The sequence below is a fragment of the Astyanax mexicanus genome, chromosome 8 (assembly GCF_023375975.1).
Source record: "Astyanax mexicanus isolate ESR-SI-001 chromosome 8, AstMex3_surface, whole genome shotgun sequence".
In the NCBI taxonomy this organism is placed as follows: Eukaryota; Metazoa; Chordata; class Actinopteri; order Characiformes; family Acestrorhamphidae; genus Astyanax; species Astyanax mexicanus.
In genome coordinates this window covers 53,572,913-53,591,017 of record NC_064415.1, presented here as the reverse complement: position 1 = coordinate 53,591,017, position 18,105 = coordinate 53,572,913, and the positions used below count along the sequence as shown (strand labels likewise).

The 18,105-nt window shown below is 39.2% G+C and overlaps 1 protein-coding gene across 1 annotated transcript in view; it reads right to left on the bottom strand.

Moving 5' to 3' along the window:
* epha4b (eph receptor A4b) overlaps window positions 1-18,105 on the bottom strand; it is a 182,566-nt gene that overhangs the window by 131,181 nt on the left and 33,280 nt on the right. Inside the window, exon 3 of the mRNA XM_049482474.1 lies at window positions 10,603-11,263. Within this exon, the coding sequence (XP_049338431.1) occupies window positions 10,603-11,263 (661 nt within the window). The remainder of the gene's footprint in view (window positions 1-10,602; window positions 11,264-18,105) is intronic.

Sequence of the window (18,105 nt, the reverse complement as noted above, 5' to 3'; positions counted from 1 at the left end):
AATGAAATCATTTGTAATATCTGTAATTCAGTACCTGAAACATTCATTCACATGTTTTAGGAATGTCCTAATGTAGCACATATATGGATTTCTACAGTAGACGTCCTATCTAAATTACTTGATCTAAGCACACCACTCATGCCACATTTATTTCTTTTAAATGATGATTCAGACCTTTAATAAAGAGAAAGATGTTTTCGGCAGGTTTACCAGCCACCAAGCCCCTCAACTTTCAGCTATGAATTTCTGAATCTCTAGTTTTCACAATATAGACAGAACAGAATATTTAAAAGCTACATTTCCAACAATTAGTATTCAGGAGAATTCATGGGTTTATAGGTCTTCGTTTTTTTTTTTTTTTTATCTTCGATCATTCTTTAGCAATAATTTCATCTATTTATCTATTTATTTGAATATTGTCACTGTCCAATTAACCAATCTGGAGCATTTGTCTGAGGTCAGGGAGATGGATGTAATATTTCTTTTTGTTTATTAAATTAAATAAAAAAAAATCATGCATCTTCCAAACTATTATTAGTTTAAAGATTGTCGGGCACTTCTACTATGATTGGGAGATTCCTAGTTCGAATCCCAGTCATGCAGCTTGCTGTCAGCTGCTGGAGCCCCGAAAGAGCACAATTGGCCTTGCTCTCTCTCTCTGGGTGGGTACAGTAGATGGCACTCTTTCCCCTCATCACTCCAAGGGTGATGTGGATCAGCACAAGGCTGCATCTGTGAGCTGATGTATCGGAACAGAGTCGCTGTGCTTTCCTCCGATCGAGATTTGATGCTACTCGGCAGTGTTCAAAAAGAGGCGGAGAAGGCGGAGAAGTGCTAGTCTCTTTACCCACTTGGTGTTGTGGCTGAATTGGGGAAAAAATTCATAGAATTAATCTATTTTGATGCAATCTAATAGGTTATCTTTAGTGACCTAACATCTTAACATCTAATATCTAGGGAATGGAGTGAAGTAAGACATAGGAGGTCATGTTATTCCTAAAATAGAGAAAAAAGCAGGAGGAGAAAATGAGAAAGTGAAAAGAAAGAACAGGATGAGAGTGGGAGAGAGAGAAAGAGAGAGAGAGAGAGAGAGAGAGAGAGAGAGTAAAGAGGATTGGGTTTTGAGTTTCAGGGCAGTGGGATATGACAGGTGTCCGTGTGCCTGGGCTGTAATTGGTTGTGGCAGACGCAGACAGCATGAATGGTCTGTTCCAGTCTCCTGAGGAGGCCATGGAGAGACAGACGACTGGTAAAAAACCCAACCAAACCCTTTACTCAGAGACAGAGAGACTGAGAGAGAGAGAGAGAGAGAAAGAGAGAAAGAACGAGAGAGGAGAGGAGAAAGAGTGAGAGAGAGAGAGAGAGAGTGACACCTGATATAGAGAAGTGGAGAGGAGCGCAGGCAGATGAAAAGGCATTGGGACAGAGATCTCTGCAACAGGGGGAGGTCCGGGTTTGTGTGTGTGTGTCTGTGTGTGTGTGTGTGTGTGTGTGTGTGTGTGTGTGTTATGACAGCAGAGCTTGGTTTAATGGTTATATAATCCTCTGACGGTGCAGATCAGGTCTGCAGGGGTGAACGTATGGGATTAGTCGGAGTGGGAAGACGTCAGGAGAGGCTGTAAGTGATCACGGCTCGCCGTTATACGCTACATTTAGCGTAGCGTATGCGCTACATGCTACGCTACTCTCTCAACAGGCTTTCTGAGCGGACATGATACAAACCAGTGAAAAAAAACTAATTGATTCAGAACTGAACATCTGATAAATGGTGATAAATGTACATCTATTTCAATATACAGTCAAGTTGAAAGAAAGAAAAAACAAAGTCAAACATATGAATCTAATCTGAGACATAATGGCTTTGTTCACACTGAAATTAGCTCAAATCCTGTTTTTTAGCATCAATCTAGATTGTCTCCAGACTGAATTTTGATAATCTGGACAGTACAGCTCTGGAAACAATTAAGAGACCACTTTAATGTCTCTGATTTTGCTATTTATAGGTTTATGTTTGAGTAAAATAAACATTGTTGTTGTATTCTATAAACTACAGACAACATTTCTCCCAAATTCCAAATGAAAATATTGTCATTTAGAGCATTTATTTGCAGAAAATGAATGGAGAAATGACAGGAATATCCCAAAAAAAGTAAAGATGCAGAGCTTTTAGACCCTCAAATAATGTGAAGAAAAAAAACGAAGAAGAAAAGTTCATATTCATAACGTTTTAAAATGTCAGAAAAAAATAAAAAAAATATTTGGTGGAATAACCCTGGTTTTAATCATAGTTTTTATGCATCTTGGCATCATGTTCTCCTCCACCAGTCTTACTCGCTGCTTTTGGATAACTTTATGCCTTTACTACTGGTGTAAAAATTCAAGAATTCATGCAGTTTAGCTTTAGTTTGATGGCTTGTGATCATCCGGCTTCCTCTTGATTATATTCCAGAGGTTTTTAAATTTGGTAAAATCAAAGAAACCCATCATTTTTAAGTGCTCTCTTAATTAGTCTCTGGATATCTTCCTCCATCTATCCTCCATCTTTGAAAATCTGTATGATGTATCAGATTTGGGCTGAAGTAACACTTAGTAACACTTGGATGGTATATTTGATGGTCTTATTTCAATCATTGATTGAAACCTTCAAGATGGTTGGTGTCCAGTAGAAGCTTTGGTGACCACTGGCATAAAGTATGGAGACCTTACATCTACACATACCCAGGAACTGTTATCAATGAGAAGACTTTTCTCATTGTTCTGAAGACAAAACCAGACAAAGAAGTAAAAAAAGTAAAAAAAACAGCCTGCCTCTTCCGACCTGTGGACAGCGATTCCTTATCAGATGGTGCCACACTGCCAGGCTAAGAAAAGGGCCTTGCGTTAATGAGCGCTCCCCTGAGACGGGCAGAAAGCTGGGGCATGCTAATCTACTAGCCTGGGTTTGAAGTTCCTCCGATCCGGCCCGAGGTCGGCTTTCGGAGACAGTAATTACGATCTCAAGAGGGCGAGGAACCAGAACAGACCCGGGAACAGCAGTGGCGGCCACTTGTAGCAGCGTCGCGCTCGGAAGAACCCAGCAGAACGGAACGTTAGCGTGGTCCAAAAACCACAGGAGCTATACGGAGCCATATGGTGGACATGCATGATTGGCTGGAATGCACATTAGGCGATAAATAATACAAACAGCAGATACACGTCACCTGATCTTCCACCACCAGTGTTATGTTGGCTTCAGGCTGGACTTAAATGTGGAAAATCGACATTAATCAGCAACGTAGCAGCGTGGTGATTTGAAATATTCAGTTAAGTTGAGGTAACTGGTACATTTCGTCATTGGACCATGCATAAATCAGTGAGATGTTCACTTTGACTTTCAGTGTTAAATGGTCCATTGTAGACAAAATGAACTGCAGTATTACTCTGAGAACAAGTTTATACTTTTATAAACATCATGGTTCAGGTCTTTGCCATCAACCAGACCATTGAAAGTAGACTCAAACAAATTAAAAATGTAGAAATTAAGTTTTTGCACAAGATTTTCTGTTGAGGCAACCTTTTTTTAACAGCTAGGCAAAGGTTTAAGGACCCTTACAAGCTTTTTAGTTCTAAGATAAGACCTCCATAGATGATTTCAACAAGTCTAGGGTGGTACACCAGTTTGTATTGCATAAAGAATTGTAGGTAGTAGGTACTGTCCAGTGTATATTGGGAACACCCCACAATAGCGACCTGATGGCCTGCCATCACAATGCTCTGGTGCACCACTGACTGATTAAAACCCAGACAACAGTCAACAGTCAGCGTCCCAACCCTGTGTTTATCATGCCACACATACACAAATATATGTCAGAATCCTCTGCTGAGATGTGCGAAAACATCACACTGTTAAGATGTTAAGAATGTGCCAAAGTCAGAGCTCACATGGATCTTAAAGGGAATGGCATCTGGCACACTCATTGGTTTATTATTCACGCTACACCCAAAAGACACCCATGATTAATTAAGAGAATTAGGACATGCATTTTTGGGCATTTTTGGGTATTTTTTTGCACGTTCCTGATACCAAAGACACAAAGAATTTGCCCTAAATCAAATTTTGCCCATGCAATTTATCGATACGCTATAGATCACTAATATAGGGCTCAAAGTCTTGACTCTCAGACTGGCTCGTCCTACATCACAGCGTACAGGGGTTGGACAATGAAACTGAAACACCTGTCATTTTAGAGTGGGAGGTTTCATGGCTAAATTGGAGCAGCCTGGTGGCCAATCTTCATTAATTGCACATTGCACCAGTAAGAGCAGAGTGTGAAGGTTGGTTCAATTAGCAGGGTAAGAGCACAGTTTTCTCAAAATATTGCAATGCACACAACATAATGGGTGACATACCAGAGTTCAGAGCATCTGTGACCAAGACATCTGTGACCAAGACAGCAAGTCTTTGTGATGTATCAAGAGCCACAGTATCCAGGGTAATATCAGCATACCACCAAGAAGTAACCAATCACATCCAATAGGATTAACTGTGGACACAAGAGGATTCAATGTGCACCTAGTCTAAAACCATGTGTTTCAGTTTCATTGTTCAACCCTTGTATCTCAAAGTGTATCTCAGATCAAATCTGAGTTCTAGCTAAAATAGAGAGTGCAAAAAAGTGAGGGTACAAAAGACGTGGCTCTGCCGGCATGAATATTTCATACGCAGGACGATGGCGAATGCGTCAGAGAGACGGGAGGACGGATCTCTATGGAGCTTCTGCCTCACTGACTCACTGCCCTGGCACAAGTTCACACAGACACACTCACACATATATACACACACATACACACACTGCTTACTCAAACACATTTATGCAAACCTGTCTGAAATCTCCCCTCTTCCAACACACACACACACACACACTGCTCAGCATTCAAATGGCCAGCCTCGCTGACTTCATGATGAGCATCGCAGACACTCGGCGAGTGGCCAGGCCTAATTGAATTTCATCATTCCCCATTATTTGTTTGCCTTTTTTAATGAAAGCACTTAGCCTTTTTTAGCTACGTCTCGACAGGACAGGGGATCCATGAGGCCTTATGAATATTTAACGCAAAGCCCGGCTGGCTCGTCTCCCGAGCCGTCCCGGAGCGCGGGGCCGAGCCGAGTCTCCGCCGGAGAAAAAGCAGGGTGACCATTACCGGGAAAGCGGCCGCAGAGAGACGGACGGAAAAAGGCAGAGGCAAAAAAACAGCGCGGAGGAAAATGTCACCAATTAGAGCGGGCAGCCTTTTCAGCCTGACTAATGAGTCCATTAGCAGCTATGCTGTATAAGCAACGCCAGCCAGCGAGGGCTTCTGTTTAAATACATTAGTGCTCTAGTCGCGGCGAGGCAAAGGCCGCAGGGTGGTGGAACTCTCACCTTTTGTTTTCCCTCTCGGAGGGCTGGGATCTGAACGGAGCTCTTCACAGCTTAATGCACAAAAAAAAGCTACAGACAGCTTTTTTTTTTTTTACAGCAGAGAGGCCTATGCCAGTTTTAGATTAGTCTGTGGTCAGTCATTGGTTTGATTCATCAAATTTACAATATCTTATTTCAAAAGGTGGGCTTGATATAAGTGATGCAAAGTGATACAAGTGATCTGTAATACACCACATTAGGCACTAATGGTCAAATTTGAATAATTTAATTAAGATATATATGTAATGCCATCTAGTGGCTTTTTTGGTAGCAGCAGTGTGCACTATTAAAACAGCAATGTGCAACATAACAAAATAAATAATAATAAGATACAGGAACAGTCATGTACAAAATAATAGAACAATTAGAGCGTTAACAAACTGAACTCTATCCTACTATAACAGTTAAACATGAAAAATAAGACTTTAAGACTTTTTCGGTCCCTGAGAATGACAAGTTTTTTTCTTTAATAAAGATATATTATTAACTTTATCTGAGAGAAAGATGCTCCTTAAGGTACCAAAACTATTACCATATTTGAGGCTAGACAAAACAACTGTTATTTTTATATTTTCAAGTTTTTCTTTAAGAATATGAGAATGTCCACATTCTCTGGAGAAAGGGCTGCTCTTTGAGGTACAGTGTGCTGCGCCATTTGAGTAGCGCTCATGCTTGTGTAGCTTAAAAATCGTGACACCCCAACTGCATATCATGAAATAGATCACCTAATCTCAATTTATCATCCAGAATATTATGATCTCATAATATATATATATTTTTTTCAATTCAAATAAATATTATTTGTAGCACAGCGGCTCAGCCTGCTTAGAGACAAACACTAAAAAAAAAGGCTAGCGCTGGAAATGTCACCAGCGCAGTGTGGGGCCAGCGAGCATCTCGTCACAGAGCCGCTGTCATTAGCTCCTCGGTAGGACCCTCGGCGTGGCTCCACCCGGGCTATTATCAAACAACATGAAGCCACTCAGGCACCATTAGACAAGAGGCATCCAAATGCACAGAGAGAGAGAGAGAGAGAGAGAGAGAGAGAGCATGTAGCGCAGCTTGCACGCCATTATTCCAGCTCCACCACTCGTCCCACTCCTTCCTTTTATGTCTCAGAACTCTTGCTGGAGAGGTATATATATATATAAATTTATATAAATTGACACCTATAGAAGTCGTACAGCTTTAGAACAGAGGAATACGGAGGGTGGGGAGAACAAACGCATGCAGAACACACAAAAAAAAATAAGACTGTAAAAAAAAATAAAAATAAAATAAAAATAAAATTCCACCAGAAAAAATAGAGCAAGGGTTTGTTACATAAGCTAAATTGGTTGTGTTTACTGGATACATGCTAAGTAAAGCCTGGGGCTGTGGGTTCTAGAACTACAATAGATGAGGGATCTGTTTTAAGATAATTACAATGCCTGTCACGATACCTATTTTTGCTTAGACTTTAGATTATTTAAACAACAGTATTGTCATTTTAATATTTCCAGATTTTCACTAAGATATAGACAATATAAGACAATAGAATGGAACAATAATGCAGTTGCACCCTTTAAAAGAGCAATTTTTTTTTCTGCATTTCTGCATATCAATATTGCTTGCATGTCTAATTACGGACACTGTCTTAGAGGAAACCTCTGAAGGTGCTTGATTATTCGGATTAAAGTGGTTTTAATTACAATACAATGGCACAATAATGCGGTTGCATCCTTTAAAAGAGCAATGAACATTTTTTTTTTATATAATTAAGGACTTTTAGTCATTTGAATAAAAAAATCCTCAATAGAAAAAAAGAAACTTAATTAAAATTTGAGCAAAAAACAAACAAAACAAGCAGGTGTTCATCTATTATGTCTTCCTTTTTCACTACTGCATGAGTTTAAAGAAAAAGACTTACTAAAAAAACACAATACACAATAGAGTGTTTCTATCTACTACGTACATTTTGACAGCCCACCACTGCAACATTATTGAGGCAGCAGCTTCAGATTTCCATGAAACGTTATTAAATTAAATTTACAAACTGCTGTAGAGGGCTTTTATTTTGAAACAAGAGATAGAGGCACAGCAGCCAGCTTCCAACCAACTGGAGGAGTTTCACTGTGGTTGCCAATTGCTTCCTTAAAAGAGATTTTTCTCTATTTCTAACAGTTTTTCTGAGCTGGATTACTTGCTGATTTGATAACAGACCGAAGTCCTTATGTGCTATGTCTTCTAGTTGCCCTATAGCTCTTTTTTTGTAGTGTAATCCAGTAAAGTGCAACAACTGCTTCAAGAAATAAACAAAGAGTTATTTCTAAGTTTTCAAACTGCTGCTGATTGCCGAATAGCATCACAGAGCACTTGGAGGAAAGCGCAGCGACTCGGTTACATCAGATACATCAGCTCACAGACGCCTTGTGCTGATCTACATCACCCTAAGAGTGATGAGGGGAAAGAGCACCATCTACTGTCCCCACCCAGAGAGAGAGCAAGATCAATTGTGCTCTCTCAGGGCTCCAGCAGCTGATAGCAAGCTGCATGACCAGGATTCGAACCAGCGATCTCCCGAATATGAAAATTTGGACAGAAACAGAGGGAAAAGTAAAGTACACACACACTCACACACTCGAACACACACACTGCTGCAGACGTCTGGGTTTGCAGACGGAGGGAAAGAGCACAGCAGGTACTCTGCAGAAAGTTACATCTTAACAACTTGCATACCCAAGCAACCTCCCCAGCAGGAACGAGACCCAGAATGAATAGGTGTGACTCACTGATGCCTTAAGCTATTCTCAACACTTACAGTGCCACAGCACTCTCACAAAAAAAAAAAAAAACGCCTGTCTGGATCCACATTGCCAGCCTTTCTCCACTCAATTAAATATTCAGCCACTTCATACCATGTTAGAAATCTGTACGGAAAGCAGAGCAACATCACAACCTACACCAAGTCCTACGTTTGACCTCAAAACTCACCAATACACCAGCGCCAATACATACCAGGAGGTTTACCATTATGGGTGACAAACCAGAGTTCAAAAGAGGACAAATTGTTGGTGCACGTCTTGCTGGCGCATCTGTGACCAAGACAGCAAGTCTTTGTGATGCATCAAAAGCTACAGTATCCAGGGTAAAGTCAGCCTTCCACTAAGAAGAACGAACCACATCCAACAGGATTAACTGTGGACGCTGTAAGAGGAAGCTGTCTGAAAGGGATGTTCGGGTGCTAACCCGGACTGTATCCGAAAAACATAAAACCACGGCTGAACAAATCACGGCAGAATTCAATGTGCACCTCAACTCTCCTGTTTCCACCAGAACTGTCTGTCACCACAATAAATGATTGTGGTCTAAAAAAACAGGTGTTTCAGTTTCATTGTCCTAAACCCTGTAGGTGAGTCTGAACACTGGCCAAGTGATGCAGGAAACCCTGAGACCAGACATCAATACTAAAAGATCTCACTGTATTGAAGATATTTAAAGATCCAGAGAGATCTACAGGACCACCAAACTTTTCCTTTCTATCAGACAAACAACAGTTTCTTGCTAACGTCTTTCATCACTGAGAGCTAAAAAAGCTCCACTCTTACTGAAGCTCTGAAACAATTCATCCTTCCACTGCGGGAAGACGTCTCATCCCTCTGGGTCTCGAAGGACGTGGAGCTGATCGAGAAGCTCTTACTGAGAAAGGCAAACAGACTAATCAATTTTCTCAATTTGCTGATGCCGGACTCAGAACACAAGACTCACCACCCCAGAGTCCAGACCTCAACATCACTGAATGTGCTGGGAAACCCTGGATGCTGAGAAACAGTGATCAGAACCAACCATAGAACGTTCTCATCTCGATATGATATACCGTTTACAAGCCGTGGACATGCCAAACTAGTATGATGTACCATCTACTGTAGATCTGGGCTCATAGATTGTACAGTATTTTTTGTAAAGTGTCCCTTTAAAGTGTTTCCTGTAAAACCCTTGAAAAAAAGTGGAACACATGAATTATCTGTTTTTAAAAATTAATGGTCAACTAAAGTTTTTTTTGTTTGTTTGTTTGTTTGTTTTTAAATTAGGGTCGTTTCCTGTAATTGTACATTGTCCAATTGACATTTGTCCAAAAAAATGGCTTTTACCAGTAAATTGTACAGTTTTTTTTTTTTTTTTTTTTTTTTTTTTTTTTCTGAGCATTACTTACATTAAAAAAAAATTAAATATTTTTTTTGTAGTGTGTACAAACATTTTTAAACAGATTTTTGCTGGCAGAAATGGAAACTAATGGTTAAATAAAGTTTTCCTAAAAAAAAAAAAAAAAAAAAGAAAAGAAACATTTCCTGTAATTTTACAATTTCTATCTGTCAAATAACTAGTATTTATTTCTGTGCATTACTTACAATAAAAAGAATAGACTTTTTCTAATGTGTATTGTGATTTCCTGTACAATTCTGAAAAAAAAGTAGAAAAAAATAACTATTACTTTTTTTAACAGTTTTTAACCGGTCAAAACGGAAACTAATGGTCAAATAAAGGTTTATTTATTTATTCTTTTTTTATATAAGAAACATTTCCTGTAATTTAAAATTTGTCAAAAAAACAGATGTATTGTTATATCTCGTTTTTTTTTTTTTTTTTTACAGTGAAAGATACAGTTACTATACATGTTCTGTTCCTTTACGTAATTATTTTTATTTTAACAAGTTATTGATGTACTTGTAACACTTCTAGCCATTTATTTACACCTGGGATTTTGAGAGAAGACTATTTTATGATAGAAGTAACGGCAAAATGGGGCAATGTTTGGTTTTGAGACTAGAAAATGATACTTTTTTCTATTTTCTTAAGACCCAAACTCTTGCATGGCATGCATCTTTTTTTTTATTTCTCTTTGCTACTTGGGCTAGTTGGCAACTGATTAGTGTAAAAACAAAGAATGATCTTTTTACATAATGTAGTTTTTGATAAAAAACTATGTCCACATATGAGGACAGCAGGCCTTCATAGAGCAAAATGATCCATTCTATTGTAATTAATGTTGTGGTCGAGACAACCCAAAATGTCTTTTTTTACAATGTACTCATGCAAATCACCCAACAGTTCTAGACTCTAGAAGGAATGAGTCTTGATCTAGACTCCAAAGCTGTATGATAATAAACCAGTGGTCACTCACGCTGGCAGTAGTCCTTGCTCTCCTCGAACCCCGGCTTGCAGACGCAGCGGCCGATCGGCACCAGCCAGCCTCCGTCGGCGCTACAATACATCCTGGGTGCTTCAAACTCCTCCGAATTATTGACGCAGGAGCCCCGCACCTCCACCAGCGCCGAGTCGCCCCCCGTCACCGTGTCGGGGAACTGGGCGAGGTTCAGCACGGCCGTGGGGCACTTCTTGTAGAAGACCCGCAGCGACACCAGGGCGATGCACGCCCCCACGTCCTGGAAGGCCAGGTAGAAGCCCTTCTTGTTGAGGTTGCTGATGTCCCGCACCTCCGTGTTGAGCTTCATGACGCGGTCGCCCACGTCGGTCTGCGTGAAGCTCTCGTCGGCCGCGATGGTGTCGATCTTCACGTACTGGCTCTCCTTGATGAACCACAGGTTGTGGTTGTTGGACTCGTAGTAGTACATGTTGAAGGTCTCCTTGCAGGTGCCGGGGACTCCGGGCAGGCTGTTGCAGTCGCGCAGCGTGAACTTAATCTCGATGTAGACGCGCTGGGCGCCGTCGCGCAGGATGTGGCGCGTCCTCAGCCAGTTGTTCTGATTGGCCTCCATCACGTTGCACACCTGGTAGGAGCGCATGGGCGTGTTGCGCTCGTCCATCACGCTGATCTCCTCCCACTGCAAAAGAAAACAAGATTTAAAACTAAATTTAAAGACATATTCAATTGGTTCCTTGATTTCCAAATGAAATGAAAATTTACTGATGATCAGTGATGGTTTGGAGGAGAGACATGTGATCTGCTGGTGTTGGTCCACTGTGTTATACTGTATCAAGTTATATCAAGTCCAAAATGTTTTTTTTTTTTTTTTTCCAGTAGATCATGTTTCTCAGTGCTGACAACTTTTATGGAGATGCGGATTTCATTTTCCAGCAGGACTTGGCACACTGCCCACAATGCCAAAAGTACCAAATGGTCTTATATAATATTTTAAAATTACTGAGACACTGATTTTTGAGCTTTTATTAGCTGTAAACCATAATCATCAACAAGAAATAAAATAAATAAACATTAAAAATAAATAAAAATAGACATGTATTACTCTGGAAAAAAAAATAAGAGACCATTCTTCGCTTTTTTAATTAGTTTCTCTAATTTTGCTATTTATATGTATATGTTTAAGTAAAATTAACATTTTTCTTTTATTCTATAAACTACACATAAACAACATTTCTCCCAAATTCCAAATAAAAAACATTCTCAATTAGAGCGTAGATATTATGAGAAATGGCTGATATAACAAAAAAGAAAAAAGAAGCAAAGCTTTCAGACCTCAAATAATGCAACAACAAAAAAAAGTTCATATTCATATTCAAGTTTTAGGAGTTCAGAAATCAATATTTGGTGGAATAAGCCTGGTTTATAATCACAGTTTTTTCATGCATCTTGGCATCACATTCTCCTCCACCACTCTTACACACTGCTTTTGGATAACTTTATGCTGCTTTACTCCTGGTGCAAAAATTTGTTTGATGGCTTGTGATTATCCATCATCTTCCTCTTGATTATGTTTCAGAGGTTTTCAATTCGGTAAAGTTAAGAATTAAGAAACTCATTCTTAATCATTTTTAAGTGGTCTTATTTCTTTTTCAGAGGTTCTCCTCCACCAGTCTTACACACTACTGCTTTTGGATAACTTTATGCCTTTACTCCTGGTGCAAAAAAAAAAAAAAAAATAGTTTGATGGCTTGTGATCATCCATCATCTATCTTTTGATTATGTTTCAGAGGTTTTCAATTTGGTAAAATCAAAGAAACCCATTCTTAATCATTTTTAAGTGGTCTTATTTTTTTCAGAGCTTTCTTTCTTCTCTTTCCCCTGAGAAAGAAAAGAGACAGAGAGAGTGCTATCTGAGGTAACGAACATTTTTTCAATATGTTCCCAATATGTCTGAATATCATACTGAATATGTGTTATTTTAACATTTGGTGGAGGTTTTCATAAAGAAAATAGAAGCATGTGTTTTATGTGTAAAGAGTGAAGAGTGAAGAGCTATGAGAAGAGTATGATGTTCGTGGTGTATGATGCCTTCTATATGTCAGTCTGTGGAAGACTATTATGGTCTAATTACAAACTCACTGTGTGTGTAACAGTGTGTATAAGTGTGTGTGCGCACGGCCAATATTAGGCAAGACAGAGTGACTTTGTCTCCTGCTGTCGTGAAGCATCTGCTTCCACTTGTGCGAGGCGGTGTAATTGGGGACACTTCTTGCATGAGTAAGAAAACATTTCTATTCCTCCAAGAGAAAGAAAATAAAGCAGGCGGCGGGCAGCTCGAGCCTGAGTAATCTCTCAAACGTCTGATTCACGAAAAAAAGATTTAGATTTACTCAAATATAAGCCAGATCCCCGAGCGTATGGATCTAATTTGGGTTGGAGATAGGCTGGAGGACCACCGCCTCGGCTCGGCTCAGAGCTGGGGTGATTTCAGGCTCGCTTTGAGCTACTGAGAAAACCAGCAAACGGCTGCTTAGATGTCAAGCTCTAACCAAACAGAAAATCTGGAGATCTGCTCCCCAAACGCCTCTTTCTCCTCCATTTCCCTCGGTGGAGATGAAAAGAACTCAAGAATGGAGTGATTTCTCCAATAGAGGCAACCAGTAGACAGAAGGCCATTCAGTAGACAGCCCCAGTTCGTGGTACTGTGTTAGGGCCGTACGATATTGAACAAAAAAATGATACATATTACGATATTAAGAAATACATGATTTTTTTTTTATATATATAAAATTCAATGAGATATTAATAAAGAAATCTGGGTACCACTTTAAAATAAGGCTCTTTTATTAATGGCTCATAAATAGTTACAAATGACTTAATATCACTGGTTATAAATATGTTATAAATCATTAATAATCAGTTACAACACAATGAGTAAATGAATAAAACAATGAAGTTTACAACATAGTGATTCCACATTCGTTTACACTGTTATCTACTGTTAAACCTCATATTTTACTAGATGCTTATCTGTCTTTGTCTCCTCCATCAGTCAGCATTAACTTAATTTCTGTCAATAACTTTATTCATTTAACGGTAACACTTTATAATAACTTTAATCATATACCATTAACTAATGATTAATAACTATTATTTTTCACATTTTAAGAAACGTAAAAGTTTGTAAGAAACTAATCACATTTGTAAATACTAATGAACGCATTGGCAACATGAACTGCAATTGATAAACATTTGCCCGGTTTAAAATTTGCATTTACTAGTGATTTATTAATGTACAAATTCTGATGAGCTAATGATGATTTGCTAACATTTTTAATATGAATATCCATGCTGATAAATAAGTGTCATGTATGAGAATTTGTTAATAAACTACTGATTATTAGCTAAAAATGTATTAATGAAAGTTATTATAAAGTGTTACCCATTTAACTATAATAGCATATCAAATGACTAAACTGAACTTGTTTATTATATTATTAGATATATTCTTTTCACTGCTGTTCCGTCTATTTATGTGTTGTCAGTGCTTATTTATGTTTTTAATGTTTTTACAACTTTTAACTTACAACTTACAATCTATAACCATTAATAATGTCCTTTATAAACTATTCCTAAACCTTTTTTTAAGAAGCCTTATTTTGAAGTGGTACCGAAATCCATCTATCAATGACTGGTGGAACATTAATAAAAATTGCATTGGGTAGATATAATTATTATACATATAATATATTATATGTATCAGACAGAGAAAAAGTTGATACAACTATATTCTGTGCAGCGCTCATATATACAGCTCTGGAAAAAAAAATAAAGAGACCACTTCAGTTCCTGAATCAGTTCCTCTGATTTTGCTATTTATAGGTTTATGTTTGAGTAAAATGAACATCGTTGTTTTATTCTATAAACTACAGATTAAACTACATTTCTCCCAAATTCCAAAAAAAAAAAAAAATAATTTACAGCAAAGAAAACAAGTTCATATTCATAAAGTTTTAAGAGATCAGAAATCAATATTTTGTGGAATAACCCTGGTGTTTTTTTAATCACAGTTTTTTTCATGCATCTTGGCATCATGTTCTCCTCCACCAGTCTTACACACAGCTTTTGGATAACTTTATGCTGCCTTACTCTTGGTGCAAAGATTCAAGCAGTTCAGTTTGATTTGATGGCTTGTGATCATCCATCTTCCTCTTGATTATATTCCACGTTTTTTAGTGGTTTCTTTTTTTTTTTTTTCCAGAGCTGTGCAGGGCTAGGACAATATTGTTAACTGAGTTAACTTTATCTTAGCCTTAGCCACGTGTGGCTGCATTTCTCCATAGCACTGCTGAGGGAAATTTATAATTAAAAAAGCATCAGGAAACAAAGCCTGGCATCAAAGAGAAGAAACATCAAGCTCATGTTCCGATTCCAGTAGGAAAGATCTTTGCGTGGCTTCACTATAAGTGAAAACGTGAGAACATCTCGCCCGGGTCTGGAACAGATTAGCTCTCCCCATCAGAGCCGGCGAAAGGTACAGAACCTCTCCGTGCCGCTCCGGCAGGATTTCTGCGGAGGTTGCCGAGGCTGTCACTGCAACCTGCCATGATGTCACGAGGTTTAACAACATGATCGCTCTGAGACTCGCTGCCAGCGGCGTACAGTTTAAAAAAAATCAACCTGGGCAACAAGGGTCAATTACAACTACAGGCCGGCCTTAAACGGATCCATGTGAGCAATTCAGCGGACGGCCGCAGGCGAACGTCGCAGATCAAAGCGGCGGGAGCAGGGAACGACTTTCTGAAAGAAAAGCTGCGCTCTTTCCCCCGGAGTGCAGTGATTATGACGTTCACGGAGGAATATTTACGCAGGAAGAAGGATAGTTTTAGGAGCTGCTGTTTATTTATTCTCAAAAAGTCAGGCGGCTGCTGAACTGCGACGGAAACCTTTCCACTGGGGAGTCGTTGTCTGGAGTCAGAAAGTGTTTTACCATCAAGGAGTGGCTTTGGGAGAACTTCAGAAGAAGGGTGGAAGGGTGGATGTATGTATGATGTATATTCACATAAAAAAAAAAAAAAAATATATATATATATATATATATATATATATATATATATATATATATAAATATGTATAACGAAATGATTACTAGGCCATATGGTCAACTGACTTATACAAGAACATATAAACTAAACACAATTTCCATTAGGGGTGGGCGATATGGTCCTAAAATTATATTACAATATTTCTTGGTATTTTTTGCAATAATAATACACTTGACGATATATATGGGTGGAAGGGTGTAGGTATGATGCATGTTCACACATATATATGTATATATATATATATATATATATATATATATATATATATATATATGTAGACAGACAGGCAGATCAACCAATTGTGCTAAAACACTAGAATCTAAGTGTATAAAATACATTTCATTCATTCATTGGTGTAAAAAAAAAAGTGGCAAAATGAAGATATCTTTCTTATTATCTCCCATATTTAAACAAAGTTAATCTAGGCTGATTGTCCCACCCATTCAGCTGCTACTCAGCTGTATATACCCTCAACACAAGGAGGGTGAAGACCAGCACATGCCTCCTCTGATACTTATGAAGTCAGACTCCGCCTCTTTTCGAACTGATGCTGATGCAGGATTGCTGAGTAGCGTCACAGCGCTAACGCTTGGAGGAAAGCGCAGCGACTCGATACATGATGATGTTCCGATACATCAGCTCACAGACGCAGCCTTGTGCTGATTCACATCACCCTAGGAGTGATAAGGGGAAAGAGCTCCGTCTACAGTCTACTGTACCCACCCAGAGAAAGAGCAAGGCTACCTGTGCTCTTTAAGGGCTCCGGCAGCTGATAGCAACCTGCATACTCAGGATTCGAACTAAGATATTACATCAATCCCTGATCTGATATTCGAATTCCGAGGTAAACAGAAACCAGACAAGCTCTTGCTTGATTATCCTTTCCATAAAGGCCTGTTTTTTTTTTTTTTTCAGCTTGTCTGAAAAGCCTTAACTCTCCTCCACAGCCACCTTCCACAGGGCCCGGCGGCTTTGAAGCTGGGCGGAGCCGTCAGATCAGGGCTTCTGCTGAGTCTGTCATTGGCTTAAGTTAATTCCCAGCCAGCAATCATCTGGTAGTTTAAGATACTTACAGCGTAATTGGCTTCAAATCCCCAAAAGAACGTCTGGTTTCGGAGAGGTTCCTTTTTTTATGAGACACATCATTAGGTTTACCTGTTTTCCGTCACCCCAAATGAACTGTGCCTGTTATGGTTTAGACAGGCGAACACACACACACACACATTCGACACACACACTCCACACACACACACACACACACACAGGCCTACACTCTAATTGAGTGTTGAGCGTCAAACCAAAGCAAAGCCTCCACATCTGGCTCGGGGCTGAGGGTATTAGCCGTAGCCTGTCAGGGTCAAGTGGCAGACGATTGAGTCACCAAGGTAAATATCCAGTGGTGCAGAGCAGGGAATCATGGGAACCCGCCGTCTTTCCCTCCCAGGCCGTCCTCCCAGGCAGCACCGGCTGACACTCCCCCGGGTTAAAGGTCAGCATGCTAATCTCCACGGCTGCAACCCAATAGTCCCACACCTCAGCACCTTTAAATAATCAGTGCGCCGGGGAAACGAGCTCTATCGCTCAGATCAGCAACGCTCCGCCTGCAAGACAGCTGCAAACACTGAGCCAAGTTCACCGGGTCAGAACCCGAGCGGCTCTGAGCTCTGGTTCTAAGGCCAAACGTCCGGGACCGAAACACATTAGCCGAGATTAGAATCTCTCGTCTGAACTGAACAAGCTCACATGATGCCGTCTTGTTTTAGCAGAGCTTCGTATATCCAGAGTAAGGAGTAAAGCTTGTGTATCCGTTCAGTTGTTGTTTTTTTTTTATCATTTCCAATCATTTCCATTGTTTCAGCAATTTGACAAAAAAAGGAGAATATATATATATATATATATATATATATATATATATAGTTATTAGGGGTTTGCGATATGGCTCTAAAATAATATCACGATATTTCATAGTATTTTCATGATAACGATACTTTTGGCGATATGACAAAAAACACTGAATTAGATTTTTTTTTTTTTTTTCGAATTTTATTATTGCATGCAATACGATCTGGCTAACTGAGAAATTAAAAAAAAATAATAATTTTATCAGATTTGTAACAGAAGTCAATGATCCAGAATGTCATGATATTAGTAGTGCACTCCAAATATCTCCATATATCCATATATATAATGTGAAATGAGAACAGTGTGAATTTTTCTTTTGCTAAAAACAGCAAAAAAACAGTACTCTTATGTGATAATTAGGGGTGGGTGATATGGCACGATATTTCAGGCTATAAAATCGTTCACGATATTCAATATTTTTTGGCGGTATTATCACGTACGATACAATACACACTAAGAAAAGTAAGTACAGATTTGTACCTAAAATAGTACAAAGCTTGTCGCTGGGGCTGTA